Source organism: Ctenopharyngodon idella, chromosome 5, assembly GCF_019924925.1.
Source record: "Ctenopharyngodon idella isolate HZGC_01 chromosome 5, HZGC01, whole genome shotgun sequence".
NCBI lineage: Eukaryota > Metazoa > Chordata > Actinopteri > Cypriniformes > Xenocyprididae > Ctenopharyngodon > Ctenopharyngodon idella.
Window position 1 is genome coordinate 43,916,783 of NC_067224.1, and position 20,052 is coordinate 43,936,834.

The 20,052-nt window shown below is 36.5% G+C and overlaps 1 protein-coding gene and 1 long non-coding RNA gene across 12 annotated transcripts in view; one reads left to right on the forward strand and one right to left on the reverse strand.

Moving 5' to 3' along the window:
* Positions 1-20,052, reverse strand: part of LOC127513072 (peripheral-type benzodiazepine receptor-associated protein 1) — a 125,717-nt gene that overhangs the window by 43,861 nt on the left and 61,804 nt on the right. For all 11 annotated transcript variants that reach the window (XM_051894557.1, XM_051894564.1, XM_051894554.1 and 8 more), the window contains 7 exons: positions 19,492-19,620; positions 15,975-16,151; positions 14,534-14,674; positions 2,608-2,769; positions 998-1,081; positions 791-880; positions 1-98 (listed from right to left, as the gene is read on the reverse strand). The exon at positions 1-98 is cut by the window's left edge and continues 25 nt beyond it. In XM_051894557.1, coding sequence (XP_051750517.1) covers positions 1-98; positions 791-880; positions 998-1,081; positions 2,608-2,769; positions 14,534-14,674; positions 15,975-16,151; positions 19,492-19,620 — 881 coding nt within the window. The remainder of the gene's footprint in view (positions 99-790; positions 881-997; positions 1,082-2,607; positions 2,770-14,533; positions 14,675-15,974; positions 16,152-19,491; positions 19,621-20,052) is intronic.
* On the forward strand, positions 16,039-19,832 carry LOC127513136 (uncharacterized). Its single transcript, XR_007930344.1, has 2 exons — positions 16,039-16,169; positions 16,275-19,832. It is a non-coding gene; the product is annotated as an uncharacterized LOC127513136 (long non-coding RNA).

A 20,052-nucleotide genomic window follows, 5' to 3' on the forward strand; every position in this document is an offset into this window, starting at 1 on the left:
AGCTTTGCACGGAGTCGCTGGTTCTCCTCCAAAACTGAACTATGCTGTGCGCTCAAAACACAGAGCTGTTCCTTTAGCTCCTCATTTTCAGCCTGAGACTACAGAAACACCTTATGGTTACACTGGCTTTAAATACCCAGAGGGAGCATAAACAAACTACATTTTCAATTTAAAGAGGACTTTGTATTCTTAAATCAATTGCAGGTAAATTACTTAAATAATAATACACTGCAACAAGGCTATAGGGGCAAACAGGTGTTAAAGAGGACCTGTTATGCCCTATTTAAGTCTTGATGTTGATTTGGGCTCTACTAGAACAGGTTTTCCTGCTTGAATGTTCATTATTTTCCTCATATTCTCCATTGTTGCAGCTCGTCTCTTCCCAGTCTGTCAGTAACGCTCTGTTTAGTTCCTGTCTCTATGAAGCCCCTCCTTCTGAAAAGCACAATGTGCTCTGATTGGTCGGCTGGAGCAGTGTGTTGTGATTGGTCAAGCGCTTTGAGCGTGTTTGAGAAATGTCCCGCCCCTTACCATAACTGTGAGTTTCAACACACTACTAACCAACTCAACCAGGCCCCGCCCCTTTTTCTGGGTGGGAATTATTTAAATGAGGAAGAAAACTCAAGACTACAATGGAGGCGTTTCAGGGAGTTCAGAAACAGTGACACTGATATAGAGAATAACTCCCGCTGGAGGGACTTTTTCATGCTCGAACAGCAACATTACACACTAAAGATGTGTACGAAAAGCATAATAGGTCCTCTTTAATAACGACTGGTGAGCGTTTCACCTGGTCAAGCAGCTGAGCCTTTCTCCTGAGGAGTTCTGCCTCCTCCACTAAGTGCTCATTTCTGCTGCGCTCGTCCACTAGCTGGTTCTCCTGTGAACACACACACACACACACACACACACACACACACACACAGAGAGAGAGTTTTTCAGTCTGACACGCAGGAGAAATGCACTGTACGCATTAAAATAAGAGAACGACACTCACCAAATCGAGACATCGTTTCTGTCTCTTCCGGACCTCATGCTCAAGAACTTCACATTCTTTCCTCTTCTTGCCCAACTCACTTTCCTGCAGGAACATCACACAATTTGTTCAGAAACATAAATATATTCAACATATATTAAATTTGGATAGCATTGCATTTTTTATGACTTTCGCTTTCAGCTGTTGATTGTTTGTTGATGTTAGCTCACAGTGCATTAAATAATGTTAACAAATACAACTCTTGATTTTAATAATAAATGATGAAATTAACATTAACTAAGATTAATAAACACTGAAGAAGTATTGTTAATTCTTAGTTCATATTAACTAAGTAGTTAACTAATGTTACTTATTGTAAAGTGTCTTGTATATATATATATATATATATATATATATATATATATATATATATATATATATATATATATGGGCTGCCAAGCAATTCAATTTTTTTAATCTAATTAATTACATGATGTGGTGATTAATTATCATTAATTAATCACACATCAAATTTGGCTTGAGAAATGACCCCCAAAAGATATTTTAAATTCATTGTGCAAAGCATCAAAATACAAAAAATTAGTTTCAGAAATAAATATTTTATTTGATTCAACACAGAATTTATTACACAAACTTTTGGACCATGAGGGTGAGTAAATGAAGACTGAATGTTAATATTTGGGTGAACTATACCTTTAAATGTTTTATTTTTATTTATTTTGTTAATTAATATGGAAATATGAAATTATTTTTTAATTAAATTATACTCTAAATAAGAAACTAAAACTGCCAGTATGTGACAGTAAATGTCTTAATGATTAAGTCATTGATTCATTCATTGAATTCGTTCAAACAGTTGATTCATTCAGGAGTGAAGTAAATGGTTCTCTTTACAAATGTTCCACTGAATCATTTGTTCACTCAATTCGTTTACAACGCAGATTCAGAAATGAAACGCCGCTGTGTCTTGCTCGGAGATGAACAGTTCTTGTCTTTATATTTTTGTTGGCAAAACTGAGCAAAAACAGACAATATTGTGTCTAAAATAACAATATTAACTTCTTATTTATTGAACTGTTGTGTAAAATTAGTATTGCATTTGCACTTCGGGACAAAAATGGCACTCGTGTGATATAGCTTCACTATATCATATGATGTAAACATGACTCAAACTCAAACTGGGGCATTTTGGCCCATGCATTTCGGCGTCACGCAGTGATTTGTTGCCCTGCATCATATTCACTATCCATCAACTGTATGAAATGTCAGATGACCTACACAGGTCTGGGGGTGGGGCAAGTTTGCCAAATGCGTTAATAATTTTAACGTGTTATTTTTTACCGTAATTAGTTAATCTAATTAGTGTGTTAAATCGACAGCCCTAACTTTTCCATCAAAATTTCTAAATTCCCCTATAATTCCAGGTTTTCCATGACTGGAAATTCTGTGCATATTTATTTCTCCCAGGCCCATTTTATTAATTTATTTGTCCCAGACTCCCATGAATTCAGGTACTGTGACATTTTTGTTGGTTGGTTGTTACTTGGAGTGCAAAATCTGATGCCCGAGATGTCAGTGTTTGTGTATGCCTGTGATCATGTGACTCTTACCAGCAACTGAAGACGCTCTTCTGTGGTCTGCTCTTCCTGGTGGGTGGAGCTTGTGCCCTGTTCGGGCTTTACATTTGTTTCGGACTCCTCCCCCTCTGCAGGAGTCTCCTCCCCCTTAACTGGGGCCTCATCTACTACTGTGGGCGGGGTTTCAAATGCAACCTGCAAGTAAAAAAAAAAAAAAAAAAAAAGATAAAATATTTATAAACTGCAACCAAACATGCAGCAGCAGAGGGTCACAGAGGCTCATGCTACACCATGTTAAGTCATATACTGATTACAAACCCCTGAATCAAAAATATCAAATTCTCATAATACAGAAATGAAAACCATCCTGCCCAGATACAGTACAATGAATCTGGGATTAAAACAAACAAACAAATAAAAATAAATGCATGAAACAAACATTACCATGATATATAATTACAATTGTACTTTATCATTTAAATAAATAAATAAATTTTACCATAATGACAAAGGTTGGTTTTTATATGAGTCAAGAATTAGTTATGAAAATAGTTAAGCAAAAATTCTTAACGGTCTTCAAGTCGACATGACATGCAATTCTTTTTAGGTCCAAAATGTGACCTATTTCTGAGTGAAACTGCATATTCAAAAACAAAAACACTGACATTTCTTCACAGTTTTCATGAGATTGCCTTTCTACTTTTAGGCCATTTAACTATTTTTTTGTTTGAACATCAGTCATGGGAAAAGATGACATTTGGTCTCAGCTCGTCTTTACTCAGAGGGTCAAGGGTCAAATGCCTTAGTGGCTAATTTTAGTGGCCATACCTACTTACGCTCTAAGTGGAACTATTCCACTGTGGCCAAAGTCACGACCTGGTAACAAGATCAAAGAGCCAACGCAGCACAGCCGGGACCGAGAGTCGTTCATTAGCTATGTCAGCATTCAGACGCTGCTGCAGACTCATTAGCATATCACACTCTCACTCACTGGCCAACAGACCAAATGACAGCAGTTATACAAGTTATATTCATGACGTCTACTGAAACAGATCCATACCATAATGAGGATAATGTGTCTGTTTGTGCATGTATAAGATCTGTAAAGTTACAAAGCTCATCAGTTGTACTGTATAGTTAACGCCGGCTGTATACAAAGGCCTGATCAAGTCGTTCTTGCAAAGTTGATTCTGATCAGCTTGATCACACGCTTTTTCAGAATCTGACTCGGGTTTGAACTGATATGGTAAAACCAGTTATGTTATTATTAACTGTGTTTACAAATGCATTGTGAGCTGAAGCATTATGATAAGGGGGTGTTACATTTCCGACATGTTTGAGGTGTCACAACGCACTGGGTCTGCTGGCCAATCAGAATACTCTGAGCTTTTCAGAAGGAGGGGCTTTGTAGAAATCAGTGCGTTTCGGACAGACTGGAAATAGAGGAGCTGCAATAATGTACAGTAAGTGAAAAATAGTGTGTAGAAAATACACTAAAAAATGCTGGGTTAAAAACAACCCAAGTTGAGTTGAAAATGAACAAACCCAGGGATTGGGTTAAATGTTTGCCCAACCTGCTTGGTAGTTTTATTTAACTAAACTATTGACTATATGCACGGTTACTTCCTGGTTTTTGTTAAACCAGCTCGGGCATTTCCGGTGAACTGTTAGCTGTTCATTCTGTACACGCTTTACATCGACACAAAACCATCAGAGGATGACTTTTTAATGTTGTATTCATATTTTAATGCAGTTATCACATTTACCTAATTTGCCAATAAATCAGTTTTATTGATTGCAATAAAGACAAAGCTATTGGGACAGTTTAAAAAACACTGTGTCTGTAATTAGAGACGCACACGCATTATTTTTTCCAGCACTTCAAATGTTATTTTTAATGTGATGACCACAAACATTACTTGTTCATCCCCATTTGTAAAACCGAACATTTCAAAATGTAGGAAATTCAACATTTGATAGAAAACACTTATTTAATTAAATAATTACCACTATAACCAGCAGGTGGCGGCAGAGTAGCATTTATTTGCACATATATCAGCGATTTCCTCTAATCGTTTCGGTTTTGACTAAATATTAAACATTATAAAATAACTAGGTTTAAAAATACATTTTGTCAATGTGAAGTATGAAGTACTTTTATGAAAAACAATAACTTTTCTTGTGAATGAATTACACAGAAAGCGAGCACTGCGCTCTCCCTTTGTTATCACAGCAGCTGTCAGTCAGTGCAGCGCAAGATCAATGATTTTGGCACACTTGTGAAAACACATTTTATTCAATTAAACTAAGGTGCACAATAAATATTTAATTTTTGATGTTTTTTTTTTTTCACACGAAACTGATGGTCAAATTGAGGAACAGTGAGGTACGTCTTTATTTATTTTTTATGCCGTCTTACGTTTGAATAACTACATTAATGCTATGCCTGTCTATTTAAGTGACTATATTCTGATTATAAACTAAGTATTACACTACTGATGCTCAGCACACCAGCAAATGACATCTCACCGGAAGTTTTCCAGCTGGCTTATATTATTGCGGAAGTTCTAAAGAACGCTCCTGCATATAGCCCATTGTTTAAAAATTACTGTATTGCTTGCTTAAAATGAACCCAAAATATGTTGGAAATGAACATTTATTAATATGTTTAATAAATGAACGTTTATTAATAAGTTTAATGAATAATAATTAGACAATAAACCTTTTGATTATTATTGTTGTCTCTAGTAATCATGTGTCTGATTTTTAAATTCCCAAATAGATTTTGGTTTCATTTTAAGCCAGACATGTAGTAATTTTTAAACAATAGTTGAGTTAAATAAAACTGCAGGTCAAATGTTGGGTCAAACATTTAACCTAATCACTAGGTTTGTCCATTTTCAACCCAACTTGGGTTGTTTTTAACCCAGCATTTTTTAGAGTGTACTTAAAGCCTTTATGTATAATGCATTATAAAGATATTCATAATGTACATAATAATCCATTATATCTTTTCATAAATAATTGCAACCAAAGTTAAAATGCATTACAATATTTCCAGATTCCTTGTTACATCCGAAATTGGTTGTTTATCATGTGTTTTAATGCATTATACTTTGTTCAATAATAATTAAATACTTTAATAATGCATTTTATATATATATATATATATATATATATATATATATATATATATATATAAAAAGGCTTTAATGAAAAAGGGTTACCAATGAGATTTCATAAGAATCTGTAATACACAATGTAAGCAGCAGTAACAGGCAAAAGTTACACCGCAATGCAAAATGATAAATCTGCTTAAACCGTTTATGATCGGCAGCATAAAAACCTTCATTAGCTCTAATTGAAGGCTTATCACACGCTAGTCCACATACGGCTGAAATCTGTCATTTGTGGACGCCTGAATAACCAAAATGGTTCACTTGATGAATTAACCAAGCAGAACTGAGTGAAGGACTTCTTTTTTTATTGCCATTAGGGATCTTATTAGCACCTCCCTTCCTAAACTCAAAGAAAATGGAGAATATATCAAAATGAACATTACCATTTATTATTTAAAATGCAAAAAATATAATAATTCTGTAGTGAAGGGAAAGTTTCACAATTGCACAAATGTCGACAATCTAATATATGCCTTATAATAATCAATAATATCATATCATGTTGATGTCTGATGAAGGTTTTGAAGATAATAATAGTCAAGTCACATTTGTTTTTACAGCGCTTTAAAGGGGGCCTATAATGCCCCTTTCACAAGATGTAATATAAGTCTCTGGTGTCTCCAGAATGTGTCTGAAGTTTCAGCTCAAAATACCCCACAGATCATTTATTATAGCTTGTCAAATTTCCCCCTATTTGGGTGTGAGCAGAAACATTCCGTTTTTGTGTCTCTTTAAATGCAAATGAGCTGCTGCTCCCGCCCCCTTTCCAGAAGAGGGCGGAGCTTTAACAGCTCATGCTTCGGTTGCTCAACAACAACAAAGCTGGAGAATCTCACGCAGCCAAAATGAGGATTGTCAGTAACGGTGTTCAGCGTTACATTGTTCAAACCGGAGTCGACACTGATGGAGAGACTCAGGAAGAAGTTACAACTTTTAGAATGAAACTGGACATTTCTAAAAATGGGCCAAGCCTAAAATTGCAAAATATTTAGTGGACTTTTAATGGCCTTTTAATGGCAGGGACATTAAAAATGATTTTAATATGCAAAACTGTTACACAACCATAGCAGTGGGTGTTTACCTCAAAGTAGAGTCTGAGAGGGTCAAAAACAGGATAAAAAAAAAAAATAGCACATTACTTCTAAATTAGGATGTTTTTTGCAGAGGTGGGGGACTCGCATGACGTTGCACAAGCACAGAAATAAAGCACGCCAAATACAAAGAGTAGAAGAGAATTTCCCAAGATGGTTTCTTTTGGATATAAACACTTTGAAACTGACCATATTCATAAAAAAGGAGATTTGCACGCCCATCACTACCTCATTCACCACTTCAAAAAGGAAAGGTATGTAAGAAAACATGTTTGTTGTAGTTAATTTGACTAATATCTAGAGAGAGAAATAATGTGCAAAAGAGCATGCACTTTTATATTACTTTTTTTTTTTTTAAATGGAGCTTAAAAATGTCATTAAATTAAAATGATTATTAATGATAAATCTCATATTTTGTAGTTAACGTCATCAAACTTTAAATTCGCTGACATTTGCCTCTCAAATATTGCTTTAATGTCAAATATGTCCCGTTTTGTAATGATGGAAAACAATTTACTGTACAGAATTGTATTATTTGAACATGATATTCAGAAATACCTCCGAAATATCAGCACAATTGCCAATGTGATACTGAGTCTCCGAGCAACACACTGAACACTTTCGTTACTGAACGAATCCGGGGTTTTGAACGAATCGGTTCAGTGATTCAGTGACCCTTTCTTGCTTCATTCCTGAATGAATCAGCCATTTAACTCATTAAGACAGTGATTTGCTGCCACCTACTGGAAAGTTTATTATTTCATTTATTTTAAATATATAATTAAGAAAGTTCATTTCTGAGGGAAAAATAAATAAGGTTGTGGCAAAAATAAAATATACTTGTTTCAGTTTGGTACTGTGACGTGACTTGACCCTTAGCAGGACTCGACTTGACTTGCTTGGTTTGTTTGCACTGTGACTTAATACTTGAACATGTGTGACTTGCCCCCACATCTGTTTTTTTGATGTAAAAATATTTCTAACATAAGAGGACCTCAAAAAAAAAAGTTCATGACCCCTTTAATGTTCCAAAGTTCTTCAATTATGAAACAAATACAATTTTAGCTGTAAAGCAGCTCTACAGAATACTATAGTATCATTATAATCCAATTAATAAATCAAAGAAATAAGGTCTATGTTTGTAGAGTTAATGTTGCACTTTTCTTCTAAAGTTTGTGATTTGTGTTGTTTGAGTTGGAACTCCTCTACAGTTGTTTTAGCATCTGCCTTTTATGTTTCATTTGATCTGACACACAGCTTGTGATGGAGTTTTAATGCATGAAATGATCTGACGTTTGAAGGAAACAAGTAAAAGCGCAGGAGTGGCATCTAGCCAGTTTACCAGGCTCACACTCCAACGTCCCTAAAACACCCGTATAATGACAGATTTGTGCGTCCACTTTTAATTAAACTGACAGACACATGCAGCTGCAATATTTATCAGCTGGGAAACGCTGGGTAGACAAGACTCTACAGGAGAACAGGGTAAAAAAAACTCCATAGTTTCCCTATTTGATAAATGACAGTTCACTAAAGCGTTAGTTCACCCAAAAATGAAAATTATCCAATAATTTAATCATCCTCAAGCCATCCTAGGTGTAAATGACTTTCTTCTTTCAGTCAAACACAATCAGAGTTATATTAAAATATATTCTGGCTCTTCCAAGCTATATAATGGGAGTGAATAGTAACTAAGATTTTAAAGCCTAAAAAAGCACATCCATCCATCATAAAAGTAATCCATACGACTCCAGAGGGTTAATAAAGACCTTCTGAAGTGAAGCGATGCATTTTTGACAGAAAAATATCCATATTTATAACTTTATATATGAGAGTCACTGGCTTCCGTACACAAGTCGATTCCGGCGGAAGAGTGAACTTTTACCTGATGCATGATGTACTGACGAATGCGGAAGAGCAGAGGATAGAGCAAAACAAAACACCGGTCACGGATTAGAAGTCTATAAGGAGAATATTTAAAGAGAAATGTGGGAGGAGCTTGAGTTTGTTTGAAGCACGAGAGGTGTCGACTCTCACCTAAGCTTACGCTACTCCTACATCCTACGTCATATGCTGCAACACCACTCTCTTGTGAACGCGAGGACGGACATTACCGGAAGATAGTGATTATAGTCTATAAAGTTATAAATATGGATATTATTCTTACAAAAATGCATCACTTCTCTTCAGAAGGCCTTTATTAACCCCCTGGAGTCAGATGGATTACTTTTATGATGGATGGATGTGCTTTTTTGGGCTTCAAAATCTCAGTTACTATCCACTCTAGTGATGCGCGGGTCAGCTTTTTTTCCAACCTGCGGGTCCCGCTTTTATTAAATTATTTGTATGTAGGATTTCTGTCCGCTAGAGGTCACTAGAGGCCTATTCAAAACAAAAGCGTAGCTTGATGACGCCAAGCTACGGTGCGGAATCTTGGGACATGTGGTCTTCACCTCAAAGGATGATGCAAAAGAATTGAAATAGAAGAAATCATGTTCATGGATGCGATTATTAACGTTACTGTAGTATGAAGCAGAGCAGGATCGAGTGTTGTGGGAGCTGAACGAGGCCACCGGAGCGATTGCGCAACACACGCCTCACGAGCAGCGGGACTTTTATTATGCCACAGTCGCCGGCGCTGCTTCCGCTTTTCCGGTCATGAGTATGAGGTAACGCAGCTCTGTTTATCATATTAGATACATTTGAGTGTGTTGAAAATGATGTTATAACGTTACTCTGTGCGTTCGCTCGGAGGCTGCTGTGAGACACTGTTACACACTGCAGTAAACTAGATCGATTTTAGAATATCATATTAAATGCTGGATGGCTTGTGTTGATAAATGGCATGAAATTAATTTTAAAACGTATTGTATGATGGAGTAAATGCTGTATTACTGCTACTAAAAATAAAGCTGCATCTGATTATGCCATGTTAGCTACTTCACAAAATAGTGTTTTTCTCTGAGGCATGGTAAAGCATGGTACTCGCAAAAAAAAAAAAAAAAAAAAAAATCAAGAAAATTAGATATAAACAATAAGACTAAACGTGTTGAGCTATATAACAATAATTTGTTTTCTGTCTATAAATATATCAAAACAGTTGCTCCCTTGTCTATTAAAACATGTAAATATTAAAGCATCTTTGGTATTTCCATGGTTTCTACAAAATAAAGCCGGAAACCGATGATAACCGATGACGCAATTGACAGGCGACTCCTCACACGTCCCGGAGCCTTGGTTAAAATGTCAATTTTCTCACGATTTACAAATAGTTGGAAACATTTGGGATATTGTAAGTACTCAAGTGAACAAAATATATAACACTGGCCTAGTGGTTTTTGTATATTTTACTGCAAAAATCTTACATATTGCACCTTTAAAGATTTTATAAAAAGGATTATGTATTTCGCTATCACTCCAAAAAAAAATATATTTTTACCATGTTAAATACATTTCAGGTGAATGATATATGAACAAACCCTTCAGAATATAGATAGTAAAGTTTGGTGTGTGTAAAGCTGCTGAAGTGGAGACTCAAACTCTCCTCCTTTAAAGATACGGATTGAAATTGAAATCTACATATGCAAAGTGTAATAAAATAAACACTTGAATGTGTGTTTTGGATGTTTTCGTTCTACTAGTCAGAAAGAAGATGTTTATAGAAAAGAAATAACCCAAAATCTCAAAATTTACCAGTGCATGAAAAAATACATGGTTTTGGCTGAAAGAATCTCATAAACACTGCATTAAAGTTACGAACAGGTCTGTGCGTATGTGCACGTGTGAGTTCAGTGTTCATGTGATCCTAAAAAACACTACATATAAGATAATGATAGAGAATGTAATTAAAAAAAGACTTTATGTCTCAACCATGAACCACAACATGCTACTTGCTATTGCTAGCCACTGACAGGTTGAACTGTACAGAGGAGTTCAATTTAGAGTGTGATTCATTATTAGATAAAAATAGACAAGTAGAGAGTAGAAGTTCCTGGAAGTTCAAATCTGCATATCTGCAAAAAGTTTCTATCTATATAGCATATAAATATAAGCCTCAAATCTAACATGCATGAACTAAAGCAACAACAATCCCATTCTGATTTCATGGGGTCGTATGAGAGCATTCATACCGACATTACAAGTTAAACTGCTGGTGGCTAAAGCTAACATCCTATACAGCTGCACCTTTAAGACTCAAATAAACCGATCTGAAACCGAACCTTGGGTTTAAGCCGTATTTCATCAAGCCTGTGGCTGCACTAAGGCGGTCCGACCCCATACACCGGCCTGCGTTGGCTATAAGCACATTGCTGTAATCCCCGTGGACTACTGAAACGGGTAACTGGATCACTTCTTTAAAAAGCACCTTAATGGATTGGCCTGCCTGCCGCTGGTTTTCTTCTATAGCACATGCATCAAATGCACTTAAACTCAGAGAGTTTATCTGTCAGCATGCATCTCTTACATTTTGCCTTACCTATTGCAAAATCTGTCTGTCGGCACCAGTTGGCACCAAACTCCCACATCTGGCCGAGCCGAATCACTTTAAAACACTACGTTCTGTAAAGCGTCATCCAAACTAGGCCTAAAAGTGCCTCTTCTGCAGCTCCGTGCTCATGCACACTAATGCATGCGTACGATCTGTCACCGAATCCAAGCTGGCAGGGCCGTAATCATACGCTGGCGATGACAGGACAGGTGAGTGTTATAATCTGTCCCGCACTGTCGGCACGCGCACACAGACTCTTCAACCTCTTATAACACATGCATGTTACATCATTACGCCATTCATGAAACTACAGGAACTACAGAAACTACAATCTGACTATCTGACACACACGCACACCTACCCCTCTCCTGTGAGCTGACGGAAAGAGAAGTGTCCGCGTGTGGACGGCTCTCTGACTGCGGGAATCTTTGGTTTGCTTTGGGCCGAAGTCGTAGCTACCATCCAAAACCCTCTCAACGCTACCACGGCAACAGGCAGAGGATTATGGGACCGTACCATTCTGCTGTCAAAGGGGATTAGAGCGCAACATGGCCCCTTTCTTTCCCTGAGTGTGTGTGTGTGTGTGTGTGTGTGTCGCAAATGACCAGATTACCCGTACTGGCATTCTCATCCAGAGACGGCTTTACAGAGACGATGTGGACGGCTGAGATTGAAACTTCAAATGGTCAGTAAATTGGGCATATTCTCATTCTATCTGTTCATATGCAACAAAAATTCTGCAATATACACTAGCAGTCCAAAGTTTGGACACATTTCACTAACTAACCTCAAGTTGAAGCCTTTGGCACACAAATGTGCACATGCACACACAACTGCAAAATGGTGATATTTTCTGCACCACTACTGCATAATTTATTTCCAAACACTCCTACCATAACTTCTGCTCCGCCCCTGACTGCTATTGGTCACCAAAATAGATAGTCCCGCCCCCAACTCACATCATTGGTTGAGTCAGAGATAAGTGACTGGTTATTGCATTTTCACATCCAAAATAAACAAACACACACGCGAACATGCACACATACACATATACACATACACACACACACACACACGAACGAACGAACATGCACACATACACACAAACATGCGCACACACACACAAACGAACGAACATGCACATGCACACACACACACACACACACACACATGAACGAACATGCACACACACACACACACACGAACGAACGAACGAACATGCACACACACACACAAACACATGAACGTACGCGCACACACACAAACACATACATGAACATGCACACACACATACACAAACACAAAAACACACATGCACACACACAAACACAAATTAACATGCACACACACGCAAACATATACATGAACACATGTGCGCACACACAAACACATATGAACATGCACACACACACAAACACATGCGCACACACTCACAAACACTCATACTTAAACACATGCACACATACGCGCGAACGTGCGCACACACAAACACATACATAAATGCGCACACACACACAAACACATTTACATGAACACGTGCACACACAAACATACATCAACATGCGTGCACACACACACACAAACACACTTACATGAACACGCGCGCACACACACAAACAGACATACATGAACACGCGCACACACACACAAAAAAAACACTTACATGAACACGCACACACACATACACATACATGAACGTGCGTACACACACAAACACACTTACATGAACACGCGCACACTTACACAAACACACACACAAACACATACATGAACACGCGCACACACACACACACTTACATGAACACGCGCACACACATACACAAACGTGCACACACACACACACGTCACACACATATACACAAACACTCATACATGCACACATACATGAACACATGCACACTTTTTGTACATCTATCTTTGTGAGGACATTCATTGACACAATGTGATCTCCAGCTCCTTACCCCAACTCTACCCATCACAGCTAAGAGCCTAACCCGAACCCTTACCCTAAAACAACCTTTGACCTAATTTTAACCTGATCCCTAAAATCAAGACTTGACCCTTAAACTGGCCTTTAAAGGGGTCTCAGAAAGTGACGACCGACCAAAATGTCCTCACTTTACTCTCTTTGACCTCACTCCAATGGTCTAAAACTCAAACCGCTCCACATAAAGATAGTTGTACAAGTATACACACACAGACACACACACAGAGACACACACACACACACACACACACACACACACACACACACACACACACACACACACACACACACACACAGAGTGTTGGGTTCAGTATATAGAGCTGCTCATTAGCCAGTATTACAGATTATAGTGTAGTCCATTACATAAGAGCAGAAACAACATTCATTTCAGTGTAAACACAAAATAAGCCCTGAAAAACCTCACAGGAACAGAGCCGTCATAAACACATGCACAATAATCCCGACTCCTTCACAGAGGAAGAGACTCCACCCAGGAAAGAATCCTCTAGATATCCATTTATATCAATGACACATAAGAGCGCAGAGAGACGGTGGAGCAGTAACGGCATTATGACAGTTCACCAGTGGACTGAGAGGATTAAACCAGGATGGTTAGTACGGAAGGAGGTCTGGCAGAAGCTAGATATTTGACTTCATAACTTGTTAAATATGGATATTTTTCTTACACAAACGCGTCGCTTCGCCTCAGAAGGCTTTTATTAACCCCCCGGAGCACTTCCATTATAAAGCTCGGATGCGTCAGGATATTTATTAATATATCTGCGATTGTGTTCATCAGAAAGAAGAAAGTCATATACACCTAGGATGGCTTGAGGGTGAGTAAAGCTTGGGGTCATTTTCATTTGAAAGTGAACTAATCCTTTAATATTTAATATCTGGCCAGTTCTTTACGATAGAAATGCTACAGCCACTGTAATTTCTTGAACAAGAACATGTGGACATGTACGGTGAGGGTTTAAACTTGATGATCAGTAGCATATATTTATTTAACCGAATCACAGCCTTTGTGATTTCACAATAGCATTTTTTAGAAGTGGTTTTAATATATCATGCAGCCTTTGAATGCTGTGTAATAATGCGGTTCATGGATTCCCGTTCGTGTAATAATGAATAACAAGAATATTGATGTCTTTCATATATAAACATATCAAAGAGTGATCATTTTTGCTCAATGTTTTGTGATGGCACTTACCCTGTGGTCTCTGTCCTGTCTCTCTGAAGGGATTTCTGCTGTGGCACTGCTGGAGGTGACAGACAGCTGTCTCTGCAGACGCAGCACCTCCTTCTGAGACTCCTTCAGGAGACGCTCGAACTCGCTGACTCCCACAGGACCCTGAGCGAGACATGGAGAGCAATCACAGACAACCGTTCACACCTTCACAGTTTTAGAAGCATCTTGTTTTACAGATCACTTAAATAGAAGAATTTAGTTTCTGTGCCAGTTTAATGCATATGTACTTAAAAGTGTGTGTTCAGTAAATGCTGACTATGTGCAGTACATGACATCTCCAGCAGGTGGAGACATGAGTCATACTAATGAAAATGCAAGAGGGAACCTAGAGCTGAAATATAAGAGCAACTGCACAGAAATCATGTTATGTATTTAGTAATTATTACAAACATCCAGATGGTCATATATTCTGAGACATGAAATATGAGAGCAAAGGCACAGAATTCAAGTTATATACTTAGTAATTATTCCAGTTGACTGGATATTTTAATAACTTGATAAAAACAAATCAACAACAACAACAACAAAAACAATATGAACAAAAGAACAGATTCAGTCTAAAATAATAATAATAATAATAATAATAATAATAATAATAATAATAATAATAATAAAATAAATAAAATCTAATCTGATTCCGACGCAAAATAACCTAATAAAATAAAAATAATACTAAAATAAAATAATAATAAAATAAATTTAAAAATAAAATAAAATAAAAGTAATCTAATCTAATCTGATTCTGATGCAAAATAACCTAATAAAATAAAAATAATACTAAAATAAAATAAAAATTAATTTAAAAATAAAATAAATTTAATTTAATCTAATCTGATTCTGATGCAAAATAACCTAATAAAATAAAAATAATAATAAAATAAAATAAAATCAATTTAAAAATAAAATAAATGTAATTTAATCTAATCTGATTCTGATGCAAAATAACCTAATAAAATAAAATAAAAAAATAACAATAAAATGAAATAAATAAAAAATAAAATAAAATAAAATAATAAAATTATTTAAAAATAAAATAAAATCTAATCTGATTCTGATGCAAAATAACCTAATAAAATAAAAATAATAATAAAAATAAATAAAAAAGTAAAATAAAATAAAAAATAAAATGAATTAAGAAAATAATAAAATAAAATAAATTTAATCTAATCTGATTCTGATTTAAAATAACCTAATAAAAATAAAATAAAATAAAATAATAAAATAAAATATAAAAAAATTAAATAAAATAAAATAAAATTAAATAAAAGACTATGGCTGACTAAAATGTCTTGGCAAAAATCAATTCTGAAGAATCCAAAGATATACATAAATCAACAGTACTAGTGTTGCTTGACTTGGCAAATATGACTAATTAAAACATGTGAGGTGTGATTGTGTGTACCTTCCCCTGTCCCAGCCGCGTCTCTAGCTGTCTGCACTCCTGCTGCAGCGCTGCGATCTGCTTATCTTTACACAGAAGTGTGTCTGCGTGCTGCGCCAGGTCTCTGGCTCTCTGACGGGCAAACGCACGCTTGTACTGCTCCACAGCGCCCGGCTTCACCGGCATAGGGGTATTTACCTGGAAACACCAGCAGAGGTACAGTATAACAACATCATCTGTCAATCACAGCATTCTACCAATCATAAATGACACAGATGACACGCCTTCAGATAAAACAGCAAATCAGATGCTTCGTTTCAGATGCTGCTCTTGAATTTGCAAGAACAACAAATGCAAGAATGAAGGCCAATCACAGTTCGATATGCAAATATCACAAATGATGTCATCGCTGTCTGTTGGCGAAAATTCTAACCGTCTGAAGATGACAACGATATACGAGTGCAATAATGCCCGTTCCCGTTTTCAGCGGCGCTGGTTCCGGTAATTTTTCCCATGGGGGAAAACTCTTCGTTAAAGAGTTAGATGCCACAAACCAAACCAATCAGCTACAAGATGAATCACAACACTACAAACTTTGATTTGAAGCAAAAAAGCTTTTGAAAATAGGACAAAAAGACAAAAGTACAAGACTGTGAACTTAACGGCTTTAGTGAGGGAAAGAACTACAATCCCATGAAGCATTAAAGAGCTATTTTTAAGCGTGTTGCTTTTCTTGACTCTGATTGGTGGAATTTTTGCATAGCATCATGGGTAATGTAGTTTTTACCGCTGTTAAACACAATTATTTTAAACAAAAGCTGAAATAATGTGAGCTGACATCTTCAAAAGATGCAAATATTATCGATTAACAACCTCGGAGCTCACAGTAGGGCTGTCTTTAAAAGTTTACAAGTTATCATTCAAAATCAACTTCCCTATGGAGAAAATGAATGGAGTTTTTACTTCATCAACACATATCTAAAGTACTAAAACTTCTGAACTATTTAAAACAGAATCAGCTTTAACTAGGAACAATGGGAGTGACAGTAGTCCATCTGTATGTCCAGCATGTGTGCGTGTGTGTGCTGATACAAACGGATAACAGCTGTTGTGCTGTGACCGTCAGTCATTATTACCCATGAGCATCAGAGAGCCAACAGGTGGCCGTACAGGTGGACTAGAGTTACAGTGTAACACACATACAAAGGGTGAGGAGTTCAGTGTCTTTATGTTTAAACTCTCTCACGTCATCATCCACTTCTCTGTGTGTAGATTTGTCTTGTGTTATGTATCCAGTGTTGTCGCTCTACATCAAAAGCTCAATGTCATTGTAAAACTGAAGGTTGTTTAACAATAGACCTGTAATGTATTTAAATAGTCACGGTCAGTCAGAACAAAGTCAACACAAAACCATCAATAAAAACTCTGTGGTTTGCCTTTATATCTGAGACACAAGAGAGCACTGAATGACTGTGTTTGAGGAGTAAACACTGGATGGGTTGCTGAGATCCATACAGATGCAGAATTTCAACATCCAGCAAAGGCAAAAGGGTAGACCATGACTAGTTCATTAATCCAACAATAAAATAAAGGAATAGTTCCATTAAAAAGTAATATATTGTCATAATTTACTGATGCATGTTATGCCTTCATAATCAGATCTCAAATAAAGTCCAACTTTAAGAGATCCCTTTACTTTTACACTGATGACTGAAATGCATTTAAGGCAAAATAACAGGTGAATAGTGTAAAAAACGCAATCAGCTGGGACAGTATGGTGATATCTATTAATCACATTACAATATAGCAATTGTTTTGTATCATAAGTTTTCTGACAAATAATGCATTATCTAATTAATATGCACTAATTTGCATACAATTCCAGAACAGAAATCTGAACACTGCATAAAGCCAGATTCAACATTAGTTTAATTTTGTTGACAGTTTTTGGATTTCTCTTTTTATCACTCCATAAATCAGAAAATACTGTTGTCAGACAGAAATGAAAAGACATTTACCATGTTTTTAGGAGTAATGAATCAGGCGAATGATATATGAACAAACCATTCAGAATATAGACAGTAAAGTTTGGTGTGTGTAAAGCTCAAACTCTCCTCCTTTAAAGATACGGATTGAAATTGAAATTTACATATGCAAATAGATAAAGTAGATAAAAAAATAAAAAATAAAAAAAAAAACACTTTGTATTTTGGATGTTTTCATTCCACTAGTCTGAAAGAAGACTGTTATAGAAGTGAAATAGCCCAAAATCTCAAAATTGACCAGTGCATGAAAAAAAACAATGGTTTTGCCTGAAGTGTCTCGCCTTAAGGACCTGATATACTTCATTTCGAACAAAATCAGGCCAAAACGAAGTTTGTTTTGAGTTTGTTTCGGGAGTTTGAAACAGCTTGCCAAGCGAACTTTCCGGAAAAGTTTGCTCTGGCTGGTAAACGCCATCGAACTACCATTGGTCCGTGGTGATGATGCAATAGGTAGGCGTGACTCTGAGGCTCCACCTTCTTTGATGTGGAAATCTTCTCCAGTTCATTTGCCTTAGTGCCCGCCCCCATTTTTTAGCGGAGCTGGTTTCGGAAGTACTTTTTCCAATCATTTTTCTCATAGAGATTTAGAAAAAAGTCTTCGTTAAAGGAGTTAAGATGCCATGAACCAAGCCAATCGGCTACAAGGTGAATCATAACACTACAAATTTGATTTGAAGCAAAAAAAAAAAAAAAAAATTGAAAATCTGACAAAAAGACAAAAGTACAAGACTGTGAACTTAACGGTTTTAATGAGGGAAAGAACTACAATCCCATGAAGCATTGCGAACAGCATTATTAAAAACGATGGAGAAACGATGTAATATTCTGTACAGCATCATGGGTAATGTAGTTTTTCACCAGGAATTCTATTGTTAAACATGATTATTTTAAACATAAGCTGAAATAATGCGGATAGATAATAGGTAGGTGTGGCTCTGAGGCTCCACCTTCTTTGACATGGAAATCTTCTCCGGTTCATTTCTCCTGTTCAGTCCCTCGAGGTCAGATGTTCGTGAGTAAAAACATGAACACACTGGAGAGCCGCTTTATGGTAGAAAATGTAGTTGTAATTCTAATTGAAAGCAACACTGACACTGTTTTTCATGTTTAATACTGTAAAGCTGCTGCTTTTAAACAATCTATTGTATAAAAGTGGTATATAAATAAACGTGACGTGACTTTACCGGAGTGCCGAATCGCAAACATATCCACGTCACTATGATCAGATGCTTTCCAAACTGCTGTTTTCTCACCACTGTCATTTTTGTTGTGTGTTTATTGTGTTATTGAGAGGAAAGCGCAGCACATATTTACATATGCAGCGTGGACGGTCTTGAAATGTTTGTTAACAGTATATCGCTGCAAAGGTATTTCAACTTCTTTTTACCGCAAAATGAAGAACAAAAAAGAAGTTTGTCGTAAGTATATCGGGACCTTTAAAGAGCTAAAAAAAATACCTTCCACACCCTGAAGATGCATAAATGAGTACGCACCACTTTCAGGTTGGCTTCCTGCAGTTTTCGCGCTCTCTCCTCCAGACGCTTGGCGATGACGGCGAGTTCGGTGTTCTTCTTCCTCAACCTCTTCACCTTCTCCTCCGTTTCTGGAGAACTGCTCTTTCTCTGAGGATTCACCGATATTGGACGAGAGAGAGAGAATTTGAGAGACAGAAAATGAGATTAAAGATTGTTCAAAGTGGTGAAATATAAAGCAAAGCTCATTTTGTATTAAAAAAAATGTATATTAAACACTCATGTTGCACCACAGGAATATTCATGTAAACCGCTAACAAACCAAAATGTGATTAAATATGATGAATATCTTAAAGGGCTCATATTATGAGAATTTTCCTTGATCTTAATAAAAATATTTCAATGTAAGGGATAAATGTACAGGATGGATGGATGGATGGATGGAATGACTGACAGATAGATAGATGGATGGATGGATGGGTAGATAGATAGAATGATAGATAGATCAATAGATCGATAGATCAATAGATCGATAGATAGATAGATGGGTGGGTGGATAGATAGAATGATAGATAGAACGAT